The sequence below is a fragment of the Hesperophylax consimilis genome, chromosome 8 (assembly GCF_061612785.1).
Source record: "Hesperophylax consimilis isolate HC1 chromosome 8, BYU_Hcon_1.0, whole genome shotgun sequence".
Taxonomy (NCBI): Eukaryota; Metazoa; Arthropoda; class Insecta; order Trichoptera; family Limnephilidae; genus Hesperophylax; species Hesperophylax consimilis.
The window spans coordinates 14739326-14760601 of record NC_142843.1 but is presented as its reverse complement, the minus strand read 5'-3'; the positions used below and the strand labels follow the sequence as shown (position 1 = coordinate 14760601).

General features: G+C 35.0%; 1 protein-coding gene across 1 annotated transcript in view; it reads right to left on the bottom strand.

Moving 5' to 3' along the window:
- The window catches only part of LOC149421596 (uncharacterized), a 228157-nt gene that overhangs the window by 146306 nt on the left and 60575 nt on the right, over positions 1 to 21276 (bottom strand). The window contains exon 2 of the mRNA XM_089634449.1: positions 7899 to 8129. Within this exon, the coding sequence (XP_089490575.1) occupies positions 7899 to 8129 (231 nt within the window). The remainder of the gene's footprint in view (positions 1 to 7898; positions 8130 to 21276) is intronic.

Sequence of the window (21276 nt, the reverse complement as noted above, 5' to 3'; positions counted from 1 at the left end):
ATATATTTGGATTAGATGTTAAGAAATAGAATTTTTTACTTAAATACTGATAAGGACATTTTATATGTATATTACAGTATTGTACTGTAAAAATGCTATCCAGGAGCCATAATGAGGTAAAATCATGTAAGGTCGTTCGTACGATAGAAGACTCGAGAAGAAGAAATGTGGATATTAAGTGAAAACATCAGTTATTTAATGTAGTAATTTGTGTACCCGTTTTTAAATACTCTAAGGTCAGTACGAGCCACCTACCAATCTTTGTTTAATTATTATTTAATTTATTATTATTATTATTTTATTATTTAATTTATTTTTATGTGTTTGTGCAGATTTAGAAAAAGTGAATATTTCAACCCAATGCAGGCTACTCATATTGCTTCTAGTTGGTAACTTCTAGAATAAATTATTTGTCGAGAAGGGGAAAAACTTGTACCTAGATTATCTTTATTATATGTAGAATTAACGCCCTCAATAAACAGAATTGAATAAGCATTTCCAAGAAGTTAGCTAATTTGAGATATTCAACTTAATTTGCTATGTATGACAAGACCGAAGTAGTCGCTTTGAAATGGCTACAATAGTAAGGATTAAAATGTTGTTCGAAATACAAACTAAAATTCTTTTTCTTAAAGAATGATCGTTGTTAATTTATTTTTGATTATTGATATTTGACATAGACATTTTCAGATATGTATATTAAATCACCACACCAGGCCGATGCCCGTTTCATGGTGACTATTGGAACATAGTTTTTTTCTATGAAGGCTAGTGGAAACATATGAATTAAATATATAAACATGTTAAAAATTAAATGGAAAGTAGAAAATAGAAAATTAAATAAAATTGTGACGTTATTGTAATATATCGCTAAATTACTAGTTAACTAACCAAACGGCAACGAATTGGTAAACATTTTTTGATTGATTAATAAATCTCTATTCTTAAAAGGCCATGTACGATGTACGTATGCGTGCCTTATCCACTCGAGTGAGTTTTGGCATATTATGCAATGTTTGCAAAATGTCTTGAGTGATCGCAAACCACAATATGCCATTTTTTTACTCAGAATTGGCCCATTTATGTTTTTTTAATGAATCCTAAAAATATAGGTAAATTCATTGAATAAGTATTAATATTCATAGTGTGTTTTAAAAAAAAAAATAATAATTTAAATATTTCCACCTTGAACGTCAATCACTCAACTAATATAATAACTCAGATATTGACGCGAGCACTCTAGTGGTTATAGACTCAAAAAATACTAGACCGATATCGCCGAAAATTTCAAAGTTTGTTCTTATTAGTGCCAGGATATTTAGAGAGTAGTTTAAGAGAGTAGAAGACGGGTACGACAAAAGAAGACTTTCTCCTTTATCATTATATTTTGACAGGCATTATCTCCGCACTAGAATAAGATACGAGGTTGAATATAATGTAGTTTTATTATTAACAATGTAATGTTTTTTTAATGATAAACTAATGTTTGTAAGACAAGGTTTTATGCATAGCACAAAGGATAACAAATAATTATAAGCAATAATTAGTCTTAGTCTTAGTCTTCTGGCTTTTACTCTTACTAATATGCTTTTCCTTAAAAAAGGAGAATAGAAACGTTGCTTGAAATGGCATTGGACGTGTGGTACCAGGTACTTTCCCACCCTCCTCTTCCCCATCTTCTTCCACTCCACACTACCTTCAAACTCACAACATATCCCAATTGGGAATTCCATAGTCTCACTGGCTCATGACGGTTGGAAGCAGTCGGGACTCTCGTGTGGTTGCGCATAAATTAAAAAATAAATTAAAAATGCATCTATATTTCAGGTTAACTAGAATTAACAACCCTAAAACTCCAAACACACATTATTAGTTTATAAAATACGGCTCACTACACTTTTTATGTTATTTTGCAACATTTGGCTAATCTAGGACATTAGTGAGTTAGCTCGTTAAATAAAAATTCCTGCCAAAATGACTGAAAAATTCTCCTAGCCTCGTTATAAAATATAACAATTCCACAAAACAGAACATTCAATACTTGTCTTCAGTCATTATTCAAAGATTTAAATTACCGATAGTTATTGACAGAAATTGTGACGGTACTCAGTTTTAATAGTACTCTCCATCTTAATTTACATTTAAAATTTCATTAAAAAATATTTAATATATTCTCTTTAATTTCTATGTTTTGATGTAGGTAGATATTTCACTTGCGTTTTTATCATTGGAGATTTTTTCATAATATTTTTTTCACTTTTAATTCGCCTTTTTATGGTGACATTTTTAATTTTATTACTAGCTACACCCCGCCACGCATTTCTGTGGCTCAGTCTGCTACGCAGATAGATAAAAAATAGCGCGTGTTGCTTTTACATCCCACAGATATTGGCGCTGTTTTTCAAAAAGATATTGTTTTACCTGTCACAGGTGACGTCTATATAATATGGGTTTATAAAAACACCCACGTATTTGAACGCAATGTATTGTTTCAAAATTTCAGAGCAATCGGTGAAAAGCTTTCGCAGATTTAAGATTTTGAACAAACGGACATTAATATTTTTATGTATATAGAGTATATGGACAAATATTTATTTTATTTCTTTATTTATATAGATTATATGGATTAATATATTAATAATAAAAAAGCATCAAAAATTTCAGAAAGCAATTTTTGTGAAATATTACCCTGGGGTGATTAGCAAAGCTAAAAACAAACACTAGCCTAACCTACAAATCTACAGAGATTTAAGTATTGTATGTATATAAAATCTAAGCTGTAAAAACATAAGGTAGGTTCCTAGATGCAAATAAATGATTTTTTTTACGATCTTTAATCTGGAATTATAGTTTGTATGTCTTTATATTAGTCTAGACATTTCATATAAATCATTTTAAATTTAAAATAACATTTTTTTTCTGCAGTAAATAATATAATCCTTACAAGCAATCCTCGAGAACAATCGAGATTGAGAAAGTGATTTAAATTCACACTTTCAAGAGATTCACCAAATCTTAACCCCTAGTTTGGCAAGACATCCACCAAGCCTTACACCCTAGTGTGGCAAGCCATTATCCCATAGTGTGTTTAGACATCCACCAAGCCTTGACCCTTAGTGTGTCAAGACATCCACCAAGCCTTAACCCCTAGTGTAGCAAGACATCCACCAAGCCTTATCCCCTAGTGTGTTTAGATATCCACTAAGCCTTGACCCCTAGTGTGTCAAGACATCCACCAAGCCTTATCCCCTAGTGTGTTTAGACATCCACTAAGCCTTGACCCCTAGTGTGGCAAGACATCCACCAAGCTTTAGCTCATAGTGTAGCAAGACATCCACAAAGCTTTAGCCCCTAGTGTAGCAAGAGATCCATAAAACTTTAGCCCCTAGTGTAGCAAGACATCCACCAAGCCTTAACCCTTAGTGTGACAAGACATCCACCAAGCTTTAGCCCCTAGTATAGCAAGACATCCACAAAGCCTTACACCCTAGTGTAGCAAGACATCCAACAAGCCTTACACCATAGTGTAGCAAGACATCCACCAAGCTTTACACCCTAGTGTAGCAAGACATCCACCAAACTTTAGCCCCTAGTGTAGCAAGACATCCACCAAGCCTTAACCCTTAGTGTGGCAAGACGTCCACCAAGCTTTAGCCCCTAGTGTAGCAAGACATCCACAAAGCCTTACACCCTAGTGTAGCAAGACATCCACCAAGCCTCACACCCTAGTGTAGCAAGACATCCACCAAGTTTTAGCCCCTAGTGTAGCAAGACATCCACCAAGCCTTAACCCTTAGTGTGGCAAGAGATCCACCAAGCTTTAGCCCCTAGTGTAGCAAGACATCCACAAAGCCATACACCCTAGTGTAGCAAGACATCCACCAAGCCTTACACCCTAGTGTAGCAAGACATCCACCAAGCCTTACACCCTAGTGTAGCAAGACATCCACCAAGCTTTAGCCTCTAGTGTAGCAAGACATTCACCAAGCCTTACACCCTAGTGTGGCAAGACATCCACCAAGCCTTACACCCTAGTGTAGCAAGACATCCACCAAGCTTTAGCCTCTAGTGTAGCAAGACATTCACCAAGCCTTACACCCTAGTGTGGCAAGACATCCACCAAGCCTTACACCCTAGTGTAGCAAGACATCCACCAAGCCTTACACCCTAGTGTAGCAAGACATCCACCAAGCTTTAGCCTCTAGTGTAGCAAGACATTCACCAAGCCTTACACCCTAGTGTGGCAAGACATCCACCAAGCCTTACACCCTAGTGTAGCAAGACATCCACCAAGCTTTAGCCTCTAGTGTAGCAAGACATTCACCAAGCCTTACACCCTAGTGTAGCAAGACATCCACCAAGCCTTACACCCTAGTGTAGCAAGACATCCACCAAGCCTTACACCCTAGTGTAGCAAGACATCCACCAAGCTTTAGCCTCTAGTGTAGCAAGACATTCACCAAGCCTTACACCCTAGTGTGGCAAGACATCCACCAAGTCATTATCCCCGTGTTTAGATATCCACTAAGCCTTAACCCCTAGTGTGTCAAGACATCCACCAAGCCTTAACTCCTAGTGTGCCAAGACATCCACCAAGCCATTATCCCCTAGTGCGTTTAGATATCCACTAAGCCTTGACTCCTAATGTGTCAAGACATCCACCAAGCCTTAACCCCAAGGGTGCCAAGACATCCAAGGAGGATTTCCTCGTCGCTCAACAAACTTGCATCGATTTTTATGTTATTGTGAATCTTCGAATAAACTGCTATTATACAAATTTTATTTTACTCGTTTGGGAGGGAAATAGTGCATTATTATTATTTTTACTTGTAGTTTCGGAATTCAAAATGTGTTTATTATATAAGTGCGTCGCAAATTTCATTTCGAATATTATAACAAATTATTATAAGAAATAATTATTTGCCTGAAATATCCATAGAAATTGAAAATATCTCCCGAGTAAAAATAAATTCCGCCGACGGGAATTGAACCCGCACCTTCTGATTGCCGGTCAGCTGCTCTAAACCACTGACGCTACGTCGGCTTACTCCCAACCCGCCAAATAATTCAATATGTTTCAATAAATTATTCAAATATTATAATTAAAAATCATAGTGCTGCATTTATTTACAGGAAAGCCTCGTATGATTTATGTTTATTGTAAACAACGCTTATTTAGCTAAAAAATATTATAAATCTTTAGAATATTTCCAAATTTCTTTTCTCATTTTTTACATTACAGAGAGCGAAAAACATTTTTCTGAATATTTGTGGCTATCTTGGAGAAGTTACATAGGATAGCTACATTTTTTTATTATTTTTTTATATTAACTCCACACAGGAGGCCCTGAAGAAAATAATTTCCCTCAGGGCCTATGTCATCTTTGGAGATGCTGTGTGGAGGGTCTTTTTGTGGAGAGGAAGAAGTGAACATGGGTCTTGAAGAGTCCCATGTTGTAGGAGGGAGTCCCATGTATAAAATAAATAAATATAAAAAAATCTGGTATGACCTTACAATTTACAAAAATATAATTTTGCAAAATACAAGTAATTTATTAAGAAAATATCTTCAGTCGGTCCAATTTATTTCCGGCTTTGCAAGAGTCAATAAAAGATCCATGCTAAACGAACCACTCACCGGTTAGTGTAAAATTTGATCTTGTAAAGAACTTGAACAAAACACACCTCCAAGAACAAAAAGTTTAAAGCAGTTGTTTGAATTTATATGCATTAGAAAATCAGTATAAGAAAAATAATGTATTCGTACAACCTAAATAAAAACTACAACGCGAGAGAAAGCCTTTTTACATTTTATTACGTCGGTATATTTTTTCAAATAAGCCAGAAATATATATTATTTTTTGTGGCATTTTTGTGCGGTGTGTCCAAAACTTCGACAGTAAAAATACTGGTTACGGTGATTGTAATCTTCTATGCAAATTCTCGTGAATCCTGTGTTTATTTTTATTGATCTCATTTCACCATTTGCTTGGAAAAAGAAAATATTGAGATTGTTTTTTGATAATTGCTTTTACTTGTAGATGTTTTCTCTTTTGGTATATTTCATAAAATGTGTATAAAATTTTTGTGTGTGACTTAAAAGTGAGAGAATTTATAAATTTCAGGCTGAATGAGACATTTCCCCTAGCCTAGCTTAGCCTTTCTTGCATTGTAGTACAATTTATGTTTGTTCTTTGCGAGGAATGCTCTCTGTAGGTTATTAATGGTTTAAGAAGAAGTCAAGAAGAAAAACAGAGAGAGTTTACTTTGCTTCAGGATACCGCAATAAACTTTTATGGATAATGGAAGCTGTGGGAACGGACCTTATGTCTCAACTCATCAGATTGGTGGTATTATCTATTTAATTATCTAAACTCGAATCACCAAAGTTCGACATCAAGAGCGCTTATGTATTTGGTTAACGAATGTACATTATATTCGTTCCCCTGTGGAAATAATGAAATCCACAGTTATGTACGTACATTTCTGTTCTAGAATTACCAAATTTTTGCCTTTGAACCCCCACCATACAAAAGAAGAAGAAGACTCTAACAAGATAAAATACATGTTAAGTATAATAAATGTTTACCAATATCTTAGCACTATTCACGAAAAAAATGTTGGACCGTAACTGACATATTAGTCCCTACTAACATATTAGTAACATTTAATTATAACATTTTTAACATATTAGTTACGAGATGTTTACAGATCCTTATCTGTAAACATCGCGTGACTTTTTGGCGAAATTCACACTAATTTGAAGAAATTCACGTTTGGAAAAAACATTGTTATTTTTCAACAAAACGGTGATATTTTGCAACAAAGGCGATATTATGTTCCCATTTTCGTAATTTATTTACTTTTTTAATATTGTATAATTATAATAACACCTACACATAAGCATTGCTTTTTATGTGTATAGATATTTACATTTAAATGTAGATACATAATATTATAAAAATTAAATGTTACTTTATATAATGAATTACTCAGTTTTTTGGAATAAAAATATTTTCTTGACGGGAAACAATCTCCAGAATGTCGCGTATTTCGCGTACAAATTTTTATTTCTCTATATATTAGTAATCTGACGGCCTCCATGGTCAAGGTAAGGCTCTCGACTAGCAATCCGTAGATTGCGGGTTCAAATCTATGTCATTTGATTAATTTGTGTTATTTCACAATGTATTCATTTAAAATAATAAATAGTGTATTTGAGGCACGTTGCAGAGTGGAAGACACTCTCAGTATTGCCCTGATGTATTGACTATTTGACCATGAAGACACAGCCATTCAGATTTGAAACGTTGCTTGAAATGGCTTTAGCCATGTTTGGTGACCAGATCTGAGTAGCTAGGTACTTCCCCACTTTTTTCTTATCTATCTCTTTCTCATTCCTATTACCCTTAGCATATACTCTGATTGGGGACGCCATAGTCTCACTGGCTCCGGACGGTAGGGAGCAGTTGGAACTCTCTATTTTTTAACAAGCTCCACAAGAGACCCTGAGGAAAATAATTTCCCTCAGGGCCTGTGTCATCTTTGGGGATGCTGTGTGGGTTTTTTTTTTAAGGAAAGAAACGAGATAAAGATCTGGGACGAATAAGGGTATTAGGGGTGGATTCTGGGAGTCAGTGTGTCCAGGAGTGACGGACGTTTGAATTCATCCCTCCCACTGCGGTGGGAGATGGATCGATGGGTAGAAAGAGAGAGAGAGAGCTCGGCTGGAGAGGTCAAAAGGTCTCCCTCAATTCGAATCGCCATGCAGTAGGTGGGCAAATGCATCCGCCGCCAAGACCTAGACAAACCTCACCCCGTGAATCCGTGCGGTTTTGAACTTTACAGTGAAAATGTATTTGACATAGTAAAAGAATGTTGTAAATTGCTAAACTCACGTGTGCAGTGGCGCGGCTCATCTGACGAGTCTCCACAGTCGTTGACGTTATCGCAGTACCGGTTGGCGGGCACGCACCGACGGTTGGTGCACGCATACTCGCTCATGCGGCAGGGCGGCGGCACCGTGCTGGGCGGGCCCGGGGGCGCGGGGGCAGGGGCGGGCTCGGGTTCCCCGCCCACCCGGCGCAGCAGCAGGGCGGCGAGGGGCACAAGGAAGAAGATGAAACGATCTGAAAGAATTGAAAGAATTCAGATAATTATATAATTGAATGTGCAGAGTTCTGCTGGGTGACATAGGTAATGTACTATCTCGCGTTTAATCCGGATTAATTTTTTAATTTTTAGCTAGGTTATTTTGTACTTAAAAGGGAATAAGTGAAAATTTTCTCTTAAGAACAGTATAAAATTTTAATTGTCGTCATTGTTGTAATTTTTTTTTTTTTACTCTGAGGATTGAACCTTCTTCCCCAGGGACAGAATAAATTATGCAAACAGCGCTATCACTTAAACCAAATCCTAAGTGAGTGATATCGACATTTACTACGTATATATTATCTGCTGTATATTTTAAAATAATCATCCAATTTCAGAGAATTGCGTGTGTGTGTGTGCGTCAGTGCCACACTTCCAAGATTCCATTGTATTAATTTATTTATTTATTCATCCATTCGAACTAAAAAGCACTGGACGGAGCAATTCGAGAAAAATTGAAGCCACGGGGTGAAGGGAAGATGTTTGGAAAATGCCAAAACCTATTTTTTTTTTTTTTTTTTTTTTTTTTTTTTTTTTTTTTTTTTTTTTTTTTTATTGTTATTAAGTTTAATTTGTAGAACTCCATTTTATTTTTTTATTTTTTATATATACAATAATATTATTATTGGGTTTATAAAAACAGTTTATTTTTAAACAAGTTCTGCTGTGTAATTATTATTACGCGTGACAGCTGTTTCGCCTTCTGAAGGCATTATCAAACTGTGGGTAGCCCACTTACAGACGATAAATTTATATTATTTCTAGGTAGGTATTTTAATTTCATTTACTGATTTCTTAATTGATTTCTAAGTAAAATATCAAAAATTATTAATGGTTATTACCCCAGCAAAGTTTCCCCAATTAGTGTAATGTTTAAATTTGACTGAATGTCTTTATGTTAGTTATTCCCAAACGATGACTCATAGGGTTATTTTAATAGCATAATTAAGTACTTCATAGTGCACTCATATTTGCATTAGGTTTGAAGATATCTAGTAGGGGTGAACGAATTATATTTGTTTGTTCATTAATTAGAATAGCTTTTGGATTATTAGAGTTTTTGTTAATTTCTAACTGCTCTAAAAGATTCAGTTTACGGCCTTTATTTTGTATGTGTAACGGAGTTGGTTTATTATTATCATTAAGTGAGTGATTTTCATCTAGGAGATGTTTGGCAAATTGAGATTGTATTTTATTATTATTTTTAAAAGATCTTATATGTTCTTTAAACCTAGTGTTAAAGGACCGGCCCGTTTGTCCAACATAAACAGCGTTGCATTCGTCACACTGGAGTTTATAAATGCCACTATTTTGTAATTTGAGTACCTTACTTTTTGAGTTTTTAAGAGATGATCCTAAGTTGTTATTTGTGCGGAAGGCAATATCTAAACCACACTTTTTGAGGACTTTGGCAATTTTATTAGATGTCTGTCCGATGAATTCTAAACACCCGAATTTATTATTCGTCTTATTATTAGTCGTTGGGTAAATTAATTTAAGGTTATTTTTGTGTTTGTTATTATTAATTATTTTTTCAATGTCTCTACCCTTGAAGCCATTATTTTTAGCAATAGTTAGGATTGTATTTTTTTCCTTCTCGTATGCTTTCTTGTCAAGTGGGATATTAGTAAGCCTATGTACCATTGAGTGGTAGGCAGATAATTTATGTGACCATGGGTGTAAAGATTTATAATTAATGGTCGTATCTGTAAACGTAGGCTTACGGAAAATTTCAAACGTATGTTTATTATTTTCTCTACCGATAGTTAGGTCTAAAAAATTAATTTTATTATTACACTCTCTTTCAACCGTAAAGCAGATTTTACGGTTGATGGAGTTAGCAAATGTGACAAAAAGATCTAATTGTCTGTTGGTACCTTTCCAACAGACCAAAATGTCGTCAACATAACGAACATAGTATATTATGTGTTTGCTAAAGATTGAATTTAAAATTTGTTTTTCAATGTAATTCATTGCAGAAATATTCATGGATTACATTGAAAAACAAATTTTAAATTCAATCTTTAGCAAACACATAATATACTATGTTCGTTATGTTGACGACATTTTGGTCTGTTGGAAAGGTACCAACAGACAATTAGATCTTTTTGTCACATTTGCTAACTCCATCAACCGTAAAATCTGCTTTACGGTTGAAAGAGAGTGTAATAATAAAATTAATTTTTTAGACCTAACTATCGGTAGAGAAAATAATAAACATACGTTTGAAATTTTCCGTAAGCCTACGTTTACAGATACGACCATTAATTATAAATCTTTACACCCATGGTCACATAAATTATCTGCCTACCACTCAATGGTACATAGGCTTACTAATATCCCACTTGACAAGAAAGCATACGAGAAGGAAAAAAATACAATCCTAACTATTGCTAAAAATAATGGCTTCAAGGGTAGAGACATTGAAAAAATAATTAATAATAACAAACACAAAAATAACCTTAAATTAATTTACCCAACGACTAATAATAAGACGAATAATAAATTCGGGTGTTTAGAATTCATCGGACAGACATCTAATAAAATTGCCAAAGTCCTCAAAAAGTGTGGTTTAGATATTGCCTTCCGCACAAATAACAACTTAGGATCATCTCTTAAAAACTCAAAAAGTAAGGTACTCAAATTACAAAATAGTGGCATTTATAAACTCCAGTGTGACGAATGCAACGCTGTTTATGTTGGACAAACGGGCCGGTCCTTTAACACTAGGTTTAAAGAACATATAAGATCTTTTAAAAATAATAATAAAATACAATCTCAATTTGCCAAACATCTCCTAGATGAAAATCACTCACTTAATGATAATAATAAACCAACTCCGTTACACATACAAAATAAAGGCCGTAAACTGAATCTTTTAGAGCAGTTAGAAATTAACAAAAACTCTAATAATCCAAAAGCTATTCTAATTAATGAACAAACAAATATAATTCGTTCACCCCTACTAGATATCTTCAAACCTAATGCAAATATGAGTGCACTATGAAGTACTTAATTATGCTATTAAAATAACCCTATGAGTCATCGTTTGGGAATAACTAACATAAAGACATTCAGTCAAATTTAAACATTACACTAATTGGGGAAACTTTGCTGGGGTAATAACCATTAATAATTTTTGATATTTTACTTAGAAATCAATTAAGAAATCAGTAAATGAAATTAAAATACCTACCTAGAAATAATATAAATTTATCGTCTGTAAGTGGGCTACCCACAGTTTGATAATGCCTTCAGAAGGCGAAACAGCTGTCACGCGTAATAATAATTACACAGCAGAACTTGTTTAAAAATAAACTGTTTTTATAAACCCAATAATAATATTATTGTATATATAAAAAAAAAAAAATAAAAAAAATAAAAAAAAAATAAAAATAAAAAAAAAAAATGCCAAAACCTACTTAATGTTTTTAACGTATCCATATAAATACAATACTATACCGATATTCAATCAAAAACTATTTATTTACTTTCATATTCCGGATGTACGGGCGTAAAGAAATAATTCGTATTAATATTGTAAAGTATAACTTACAAAAAGCGTTTTTTAATAAAATAATTTAACTAATGCCATATATGAACCCGAAGATTATAACGATTGTTGCATTTCGACTTAATATTGTCTTCAAGGATTAAATAATATAAAAACTTCTTTTCCAACTTGTCTCATATCACGAAAATTAAAATTAAGTGTTGAACATAAACATGTTGTCTTATAGATAATACCTAAGATAAATAAACTTGCACACAAACAATTATATGCATTAAACAATCTATATTAATTATGTTTATATTTTAATCTTAATGTTTAATATTTTTAATTTTTATTTGTATCTTTTTAAATATACATATACTTTTTCTTTATTTTTCAGTTTACTGTTAATTTTAATATATTTGTTTTTAGTTTTATTTATCATTAAATTTGTTTTTTTTTTCTCTAATTCTTTCTTATGTTTCTATAAAATAGTATTTTTTAGTTCTTCTAAGTTATTTTTATTATTACTTCATTATGATTTATACTTACATACTTATGTTACTATAAGTATTTTTTAGTTCTTTTATGTCATTGTTATTATTATTTCATGTATAACTACCACAACACGGGCATTAGCCTAGTATGGTAGTTAAAAAAAATGTCTAAAAATGTCACTTGTAAACATTTATTAAATAAATAAAAATATTACATTTTTAATCGCTTTTTGATAGTTAATCAACACAATATAAGATGGTATACAACTTTTTAAAATATCATTCACGTATCATAGTAGTAACACAAAACTTTATGAAATCCTACCAAAATACCGTTTACGATTTAACATAAAAATTATAAAGAATATAAATAGACCTAAAAAGGAACTTAAGTTTGAAAAACACGTCAACTAAAAATAGCGTATCAAAATTATAGAGTCGATTACAAGTGGTCATCGAAACATGCAATTGTCCAAAAATATAATAAGCAGTAATTTTTAATTACTAAGTACTAGTACGTATTGAATTATTTGGCTTTTTGGGAATAAACCGACTTAGCTCAGTAGTCCAGAGCACCTAATCAATCCTAAACATCAGAAGGCGCGGGTTCAATTCCCGTCGGCGGCATCTATTTTTACTCGGGAGATATTTTTAATTTGTATGGATATCATAATATTTTTTATCCTTTGTGCTGTGCATAAAAAACTTTGTCTTATAAATATTAATTTATCATTAAAACATAATGTCACTGTCCTCCTACCGCTACTACTCAAATCACTGAAAACGTAAATAAGAAATAAAAATAGCAATTTATTTTATTTCTTACAAAACGTTTGCTTCGTTAAACAAAAGAACAGTTTTTATTTATTCGAATAATACACAAATAACTTTTTTTTTTTTTGCTATTTGTTTTTGGGGTATTATGCCGTGTTGCGCTAACTCCTTCTTTAGCCAACGTTTCGGACAGCATTGCAGTGTCCATCATCAGGGCAGATGTGTTATTTGAGGTTGTGTTAAAAAGTGTGAGCTTATGTATGAGGTTGTGTTACCGTGTTGCCAGCTCCAACCCTCTGAGCTAACATTAACGTATCATCATTTTTTTTATTTAAAGTGGTTTTCTTCGTTTAGCTCTGGTGTATCCGTCAATTACCGGATACCAAGAACTATTAAGCGTAGCTCCATCGTCTCTATTAATGTTTACGGGATTTTTATGAATTTCAATGGCCTCCGTAATCAGCCGTGCTCTATAAGTTTTCGGTCTCCCCAGGATTTCAGGAACAAATCCAAAGTAATGCCCGGTGTCAATTAAATGCTCGGCAATTGCCGATTTGTCAGGGTGGCCGAGTTTACAAGCTCTGAAGTGTTCTGAAATCCTTTTGGAGATAGTCCGCTCTGTCTGGCCTACATAGACCTTGTCACATCCGGAACAGCTGAGTTTATACACTCCATCTGTTTCCAGAGGAAACTTAGTCTTTGCAGACCTCAGTAAGTCCTGTATCTTTGTTGTTGTTCCGAAGACAGTCTTGATATTTTCCTTTCTCAAAAGCCTGGCAATTTTGTCTGTCACATTGTGCACATAAGGCAGGAAGGCACAGCCTTTCGACTCTTGTTTTACTCTGTCTTCGTTTGGTGCAGATTTGGCTCTTATGATTTGCCTTGTCTGACTTGCTGGGTAGCCGTTACGCTCCAGTGCATCGGTCAGCTTCGTAAGTTCAGCTCCGATTTTATGTTCTTCGCATATTCTGGTCGCTCGGGTCACCAATGTATGGATAAGTCCTCTCTTCCATGCGGACAGACAGAGCGGACTATCTCCAAAAGGATTTCAGAACACTTCAGAGCTTGTAAACTCGGCCACCCTGACAAATTGGCAATTGCCGAGCATTTAATTGACACCGGGCATTACTTTGGATTTGTTCCTGAAATCCTGGGGAGACCGAAAACTTATAGAGCACGGCTGATTACGGAGGCCATTGAAATTCATAAAAATCCCGTAAACATTAATAGAGACGATGGAGCTACGCTTAATAGTTCTTGGTATCCGGTAATTGACGGATACACCAGAGCTAAACGAAGAAAACCACTTTAAATAAAAAAAATGATGATACGTTAATGTTAGCTCAGAGGGTTGGAGCTGGCAACATGGTATCACAACCTCATACATAAGCTCACACTTTTTAACACAACCTCAAATAACACATCTGCCCTGATGATGGACACTGCAATGCTATCCGAAACGTTGGCTAAAGAAGGAGTTATCGCAACACGGCATAATACCCCAAAAACAAATAGCAAAAATACTTTTGGCCGTGAAAATCTTAAATCATATTTGACGAACCTCTATGGGGAGGAAGTTCACACACTGGTACGACGATTGGAGAATCTGAGAAAGAACCATTTTTTGGGCAGCCTTGCTTTTCTCAAGAGGTGTAAAGAAGAATCGATTGTACCAGTACACATCCAAATAAAAAGACACATCACATCCCGGAAAGCAGATAGAGTATTCCAAAGAGCGGAGGCTGCACTATTAAGGGAGAGGATCCACAATGTGCGAGGCGAGCTGGATGGAGTATCTCGGGACCTTTTCGCTCTACATCTGCACCTAAGTGCAACCCTTACCGAAGAAGACTGGAGAAAAGTTGACAACATGATTTACCAATAAGCAGTAAGATCTAAGCAGTCAACAGATGCGAGACAGAAACAAAAGTTTGAAAGGCTCAACCGAGACAAAGAAGGTGATCGAAAACAACTCGATCAAAATAAAGTTGTCATCAACATTTCGACCCTTGCGTTGAGCCCAGACGCAACTTCTGTACTGGCAAAGGGGATGAATTTTGCAGTGGCCCCCAAAAAGATACCTGTGGAATCCATCGTATGTGGTGTAGAGACTGCACTACATACAATGATGAAAGTACACAAAATGTCAGAGGTGCAAGCAGAGGACATCCGGCAAGAGACTTGCCATATTTTGAAAAGGGCTGAAATACCCCGCCCCAATATCACGAAAGGAGAGTTTACGGCCCTAAAAGAATTACGCGCCAATGAGGAAATCTTGGTTCTACCAGCCGATAAAGGAAATGCCACTATCGTGATTAATACGGCAGACTACACAAAGAAGATGGAAGACCTCTTGTGCGATTCAGGTACCTATAAGAAGATTAAAAACAACCCCACCAACAAGATTGACATAAAGACAAGGGAACTAGTGAAAGCTTCTAGCATCAGGAAAGAGGATTGGTCTAAGCTTTTTGTAAAAGCCTCTAGAACTCCTGCCCTGTACGGTCTCCCAAAAATACATAAAAAGGAAATCCCAATGAGACCGATTGTCAGCGCTATTGGCGCTCCTACATACAAACTTTCCCAATACCTCTCGAGATTACTGCAGATGCAAACTGGTAAAACTGAATCGTGGACTAAGGATTCAACAGATCTGATAAGTAAGCTCAAGAAAGTTAAGACTGAGGAAAGAGATATTCTGGTCAGCTTTGACGTCGTGTCACTTTTCACAAATGTGCCTCTAGAAGACTCCATGACAATGCTCAGGGAGATATATGAGGAAGACATTTGCAAACTTTTTGAACACTGCCTCAAAACGGGATACTTTGCGTTTCAGGGTGAACTATTTGAGCAATTGGAGGGAGTTGCGATGGGCAATCCGTTATCGCCAGTACTAGCCAACTTTTTTATGGAGAAGTTTGAAGAAGTGGCACTCGACACAGCTTCGGCTGTCCCTAAAGTATGGTGGCGCTACGTCGACGATGTCTTCGCCATTTGGCCTCATGGAACGGAGAAACTAAACGAATTCCTGGACCATCTTAATTCTCTCCACGGCAAAATTAAATTCACAATGGAACTGGAAAACGAAGATAAAATCCTGCCCTTTCTAGATGTGGAGGTGATGCGGAAACACGATGGTAGCCTAGGGCATACTGTATATAGGAAACCAACCCATACGAATCGGTACTTACACGCTGATTCGCACCACCACCCAGCGCAGAAGAGAGGACTTGTCCATACATTGGTGACCCAAGCGACCAGAATATGCGAAGAACATAAAATCGGAGCGGAACTTACGAAGCTGACCGATGCACTGGAGCGTAACGGCTACCCAGCAAGTCAGACAAGGCAAATCATAAGAGCCAAATCTGCACCAAACGAAGACAGAGTTGAACAAGAGTCGAAAGGCTGTGCCTTCCTGCCTTATGTGCACAATGTGACAGACAAAATTGCCAGGCTTTTGAGAAAGGAAAATATCAAGACTGTCTTGGGAACAACAACAAAGATACAGGACTTACTGAGGTCTGCAAAGACTAAGTTTCCTCTGGAAACAGATGGAGTGTATAAACTCAGCTGTTCCGGATGTGACAAGGTCTATGTAGGCCAGACAGAGCGGACTATCTCCAAAAGGATTTCAGAACACTTCAGAGCTTGTAAACTCGGCCACCCTGACAAATCGGCAATTGCCGAGCATTTAATTGACACCGGGCATTACTTTGGATTTGTTCCTGAAATCCTGGGGAGACCGAAAACTTATAGAGCACGGCTGATTACGGAGGCCATTGAAATTCATAAAAATCCCGTAAACATTAATAGAGACGATGGAGCTACGCTTAATAGTTCTTGGTATTCGGTAATTGACGGATACACCAGAGCTAAATAAAGAAAACCACTTTAAATAAAATAAAATGATGATACGTTAATGTTAGCTCAGAGGGTTGGAGCTGGCAACACGGTATCACAACCTCATACATAAGCTCACACTTTTTAACACAACCTCAAATAACACATCTGCCCTGATGATGGACACTGCAATGCTGTCCGAAACGTTTGCTAAAGAAGGAGTTAGCGCAACACGGCATAATACCCCAAAAACAAATAGCAAAAATACTTTTGGCCGTGAAAATCTTAAATCACAAATAACTTTGTTTACATCACTTTCATATATTTAACCTCTATGTTTTTATTTAATAAAAATGCTTTAATGGCTCGAAAACATTATGTTATTTTCGTTTTATCAAACAATGTCTCAGAATTCTATTATATTTTATTATGAAAGTTGAACGATAGTTATTACCGGAGAGAAAAATAAATCTTTTTTTAACAGAATATATCAAGAAGTCAGCGACGCTTGGGATCTTGGTGACATTTTATCAGGGAAAAGTTCTCGCAATACTAACGACAAAAAAACTCGAAATAGTACGGATTTCTTGGAGCAATAATATGTATTCTATTTTACCCTGCTCAGGAAAAATGAATTAAGTCACAAAACCGAGAAATCTCATTAGTTTTCCGCCAAAACGGGAGTTGCCATCAATCAAAATATATCCCTTCGGGAAAGAAATAAAACAGGAATAAATAATATTATTAATACGCTCTTCATTCTCGCTTTTTCACGACTGGCAATAAATACAAAGTAGGTAGGTAAATAATCGCAAAGAATGGCATGAGTTTTGTGTGTTTAGCACATAATGCTGAATTGGCTATACAAATAAAGGCGAAGGTCGGATTATGGCAACTTTAGAGAGTCGAGTTCTTAGGTCTAGGTTAGTAAGACAGGGATAGTTTGGCCGGCTTACTGAGGCGGGGTTAGTTTGGTGGAGCTAGAACTAGGCTTTGGTCCTAATCATGTTGACGTAAACAGAGCGATAAATTTGATGACGGCCTTAGCTTAATTTACCAAGGAAAACTTATATGGGGCTTGCTGAAAGGTTTTGAGTTAATTTTTTTTATTTATTTTTTGAATAGCTTGCTGCTTGAGAAATAATACGTCTTTAATATCATGATCATAGTTCTGTATAGGTACAGTTAATTAAATTTTATTTATTGAATAGCTTGCTGCTTGACAAAGACTACGTCTTTAATATCATGATCATAGTTTGGTATAGGTGCAGTTAATTAAATTTTATTTATTGAATAGCTCGCTGCTTGATAAAGACTACGTCTTTAATATCATGATCATAGTTCGGTATAGGTACAGTTAATTAATTTTTATTTATTGAATAGCTTGCTGCTTGACAAAGACTACGTCTTTAATATCATGATCATAGTTTGATATAGGTGCAGTTAATTAAATTTTTATTTATTGAATAGTTTGCTGCTTGAAAAAGACTACGTCTTTAATATCATGGTCATAGTTCGGTATTGGTTATGTTAATTAAATTTTATTTATTGAATAGCTTGCTGCTTGATAAATAATACGTCTTTAATATCATGATCATATGTAGTTCGGTTTAGGTACAGTATATTAAATTTTATTTATTAAATAGCTTGCTGCTTGATAAAGAATACGTATTTAATATCATGATAATAGTTCGGTATAGGTAAAGTTAGTTAAATTTACAATTGTACCTCTATTCGTGGAGGGGTAGGTTTTTTGATACGTGTACCGCTTTCAAAAGTGCTAGGGAAGGTAGATAACAAAATGAAATTGAATTAAGGAAATAGTTTTAGGCATTTTAGGAGAACCTGATAATTCAGAGACACTCACCGAAGTCATAAAACGGAGCGATGAAGTTTAACAAGCTATAGAGCTCTGCTGTTTGGTGAACGGATTACCAGTGTGTTATGCAATTTTGTAAGTTGTTAATTTTGTGATTTAAAGTTTATGTGGCGAAGAGGTGAATGGTAAAAGTAGTCCACTCTCTCTGCCAGTTAAGATATATCTACAGTTAAGGCGATGCACCACGTCGTGTAGTATTTCAAATCTAGCCGCAATCAATAACACCCCTTACGTAGATAGCGATAATATTTAAATTCCCGCTTAACACCATCCGCCTTTTTTGATTTATGCAAGAAAAAAACATGGCCAAAAAGTGACTTTTATTTTATTTTGTGGATGTTCATGCATAAATTTTTTTTTTCGATCATTTTATAAATAACTTAATTTGCCACATTATACAATAAAATCATAACCGAAAATGGGTTCGTAAGTAGGAGACTTTGAACTTTAAAGCAGTTTTCATAGGCCTTTACATATTTTTTTCTGGGCTTATAAAAACACTTATCTAAAAAATACTCGATTGTTTCAAAGGTTAATATGTATTCTACTCGCAGTATTTAATTAAAGAATCTAAAACATCAAATCATGCCGAACCACTGGAAACTACAAAATCCGGTCTACGCTCACTAATTATCGCATAATGGAACACGTTTCGACGAGATATTCGAGCGCAAAAGCTCCTCAAATTCAATTGATTAATGAATATGGGCGTGTTTTGTGATCCAAAAGTCTATCCAATCGGGCTTAAAATCTTTTCTCTATCTTTTAATAGTACAAAACAATGTCGTTTTGTACGCTTAGTTTGTCTAAACTAAGCAAACGGATTTTGATATGGTTTTCACTATCATTTAGAAAACTTCTTCCAAGAGGTTTGTAAATATAAATATATAATACATGCATATTATATTTGTAGAAACTAGAGAAAAGTCGAGCAAGTCGCTATTCACGTCTCTCTGTTTGTGCGCCTAAATCTTCTAAACTACCCAACGGATTTTAATTTTTCACTATCATTTAGAGATTTTTTCCAAAAGGTTTACGTGTATAAGACGTGCATATTATATTTTTAGATAAAATAATAGAAAAGACAATTTTTATCCTAGAATTCACAACCTTAAAACATTACTACAAACTATTCACAAAAATTTAGCCTGCTTAGAGTCCAATTACTGTCTGAAAGAGTGGCATACTATATTTTTCATAAACATTTCCATGTATGCTACTAATTTTAATCACAATGTTAACCACCCAATCTACAATCACAATATATGCGCACATTGCACCCTAAGAATGACGCTCACCATGGTTAAATAACCCGCCCTAACAGAGTATCTCCCAAAATTGTCCAAGGGGTTAACCTTTAGATGTCTTTATCGTAGCTTGAGTATTCCATTAAACATAATTCTCATCTCGAAAACGATAGACCCGTAAAACTACTTATACATTACCTACGTACATGATCACGTCCTAAGAATATAAATTTCCCTCGTCATTGTGAAGGATCTGAGCATTCAGTAATCCACGTCAATTAGCTAATAAAGGGCCCGACACCCATCCCCGGTCCTTTCAGGGGAGAACATCAGCAAACACTTCGTTTCCTGTAGCCAATTTATTGGAGAGCATTGTTCCTCCTATTTATTCCCCTGCTTCCCGAGTTTTTTTTCTCCTTATTCATTACCAACCTAACTGCGGTAACGGCAACTACAACTCGACATTGCTAAACTTTTCTAAAGCTGCCGTAAAGTTGAGTTCTGTTCTTCGTTACGGCAGAAAACATGAAAAAGTTTCACGGCAAAAATTTCCTTCCACGATTTATTTTTTGCCAGAAATGTTGAACAAGGTAGGAAACTTGTAAATTGATGATCATTCAAAGGATAAAGTGTTTTTTCACTGAACCCATTGATTATAGGCAGGAGTTATTCTCCCAAAGAAACTTTCTTATTTACAAGAATACTGATGAAAAATTACGAAAAATAATAGTAGTTAACTGTGGTAGTCCTGCTACAAAAAAGGATTTTTCAATTTGTTTCTTATTTAATAAATCATAAGACTTTTCAGTAGATACTTATATACCTACCTATTTAATTGTAAACCATATTGTCGGTGATACTACAAATCCACGTAACTAACTTTTGTAATACCGCGTATGTTCACCGAGTAGCAGAAATGAAATGTCGCGCGAAACCAAACTGCGTACAGATGGGCCCATGTTAGTCCAATCGGCGTACATTTTCAACTACGCCCCACCAAAAGCTGCTACTAATACCGCGTACGTAATATCAAACCCTAGTAAATGTGGACGTGTTTTTGCACGCCCTCTCAAGTTTTATTTCTCTTTCAAATATGAATATAATACATGTCTTCTTATTTACAAAATAAATAATAAACTCATACATACAAATACAGAACTCATTAAAACGTCCCAAGTACACACACACTTTACACGGCAACACGATAAAATACATTTAAACACCATACATACTCATTATGGCAAGCAATCCATTGGTTACGAGTGAAGCAACATATACAATTGCCTCCCAGACGAAATTAAAAATGAAAAAAGTATAGGTACATTTAAAAAAAAATTGTTCAGTTTTATGCTCAATCAACAAAACAATGAAAGTGAATAATATCAGTGTGTA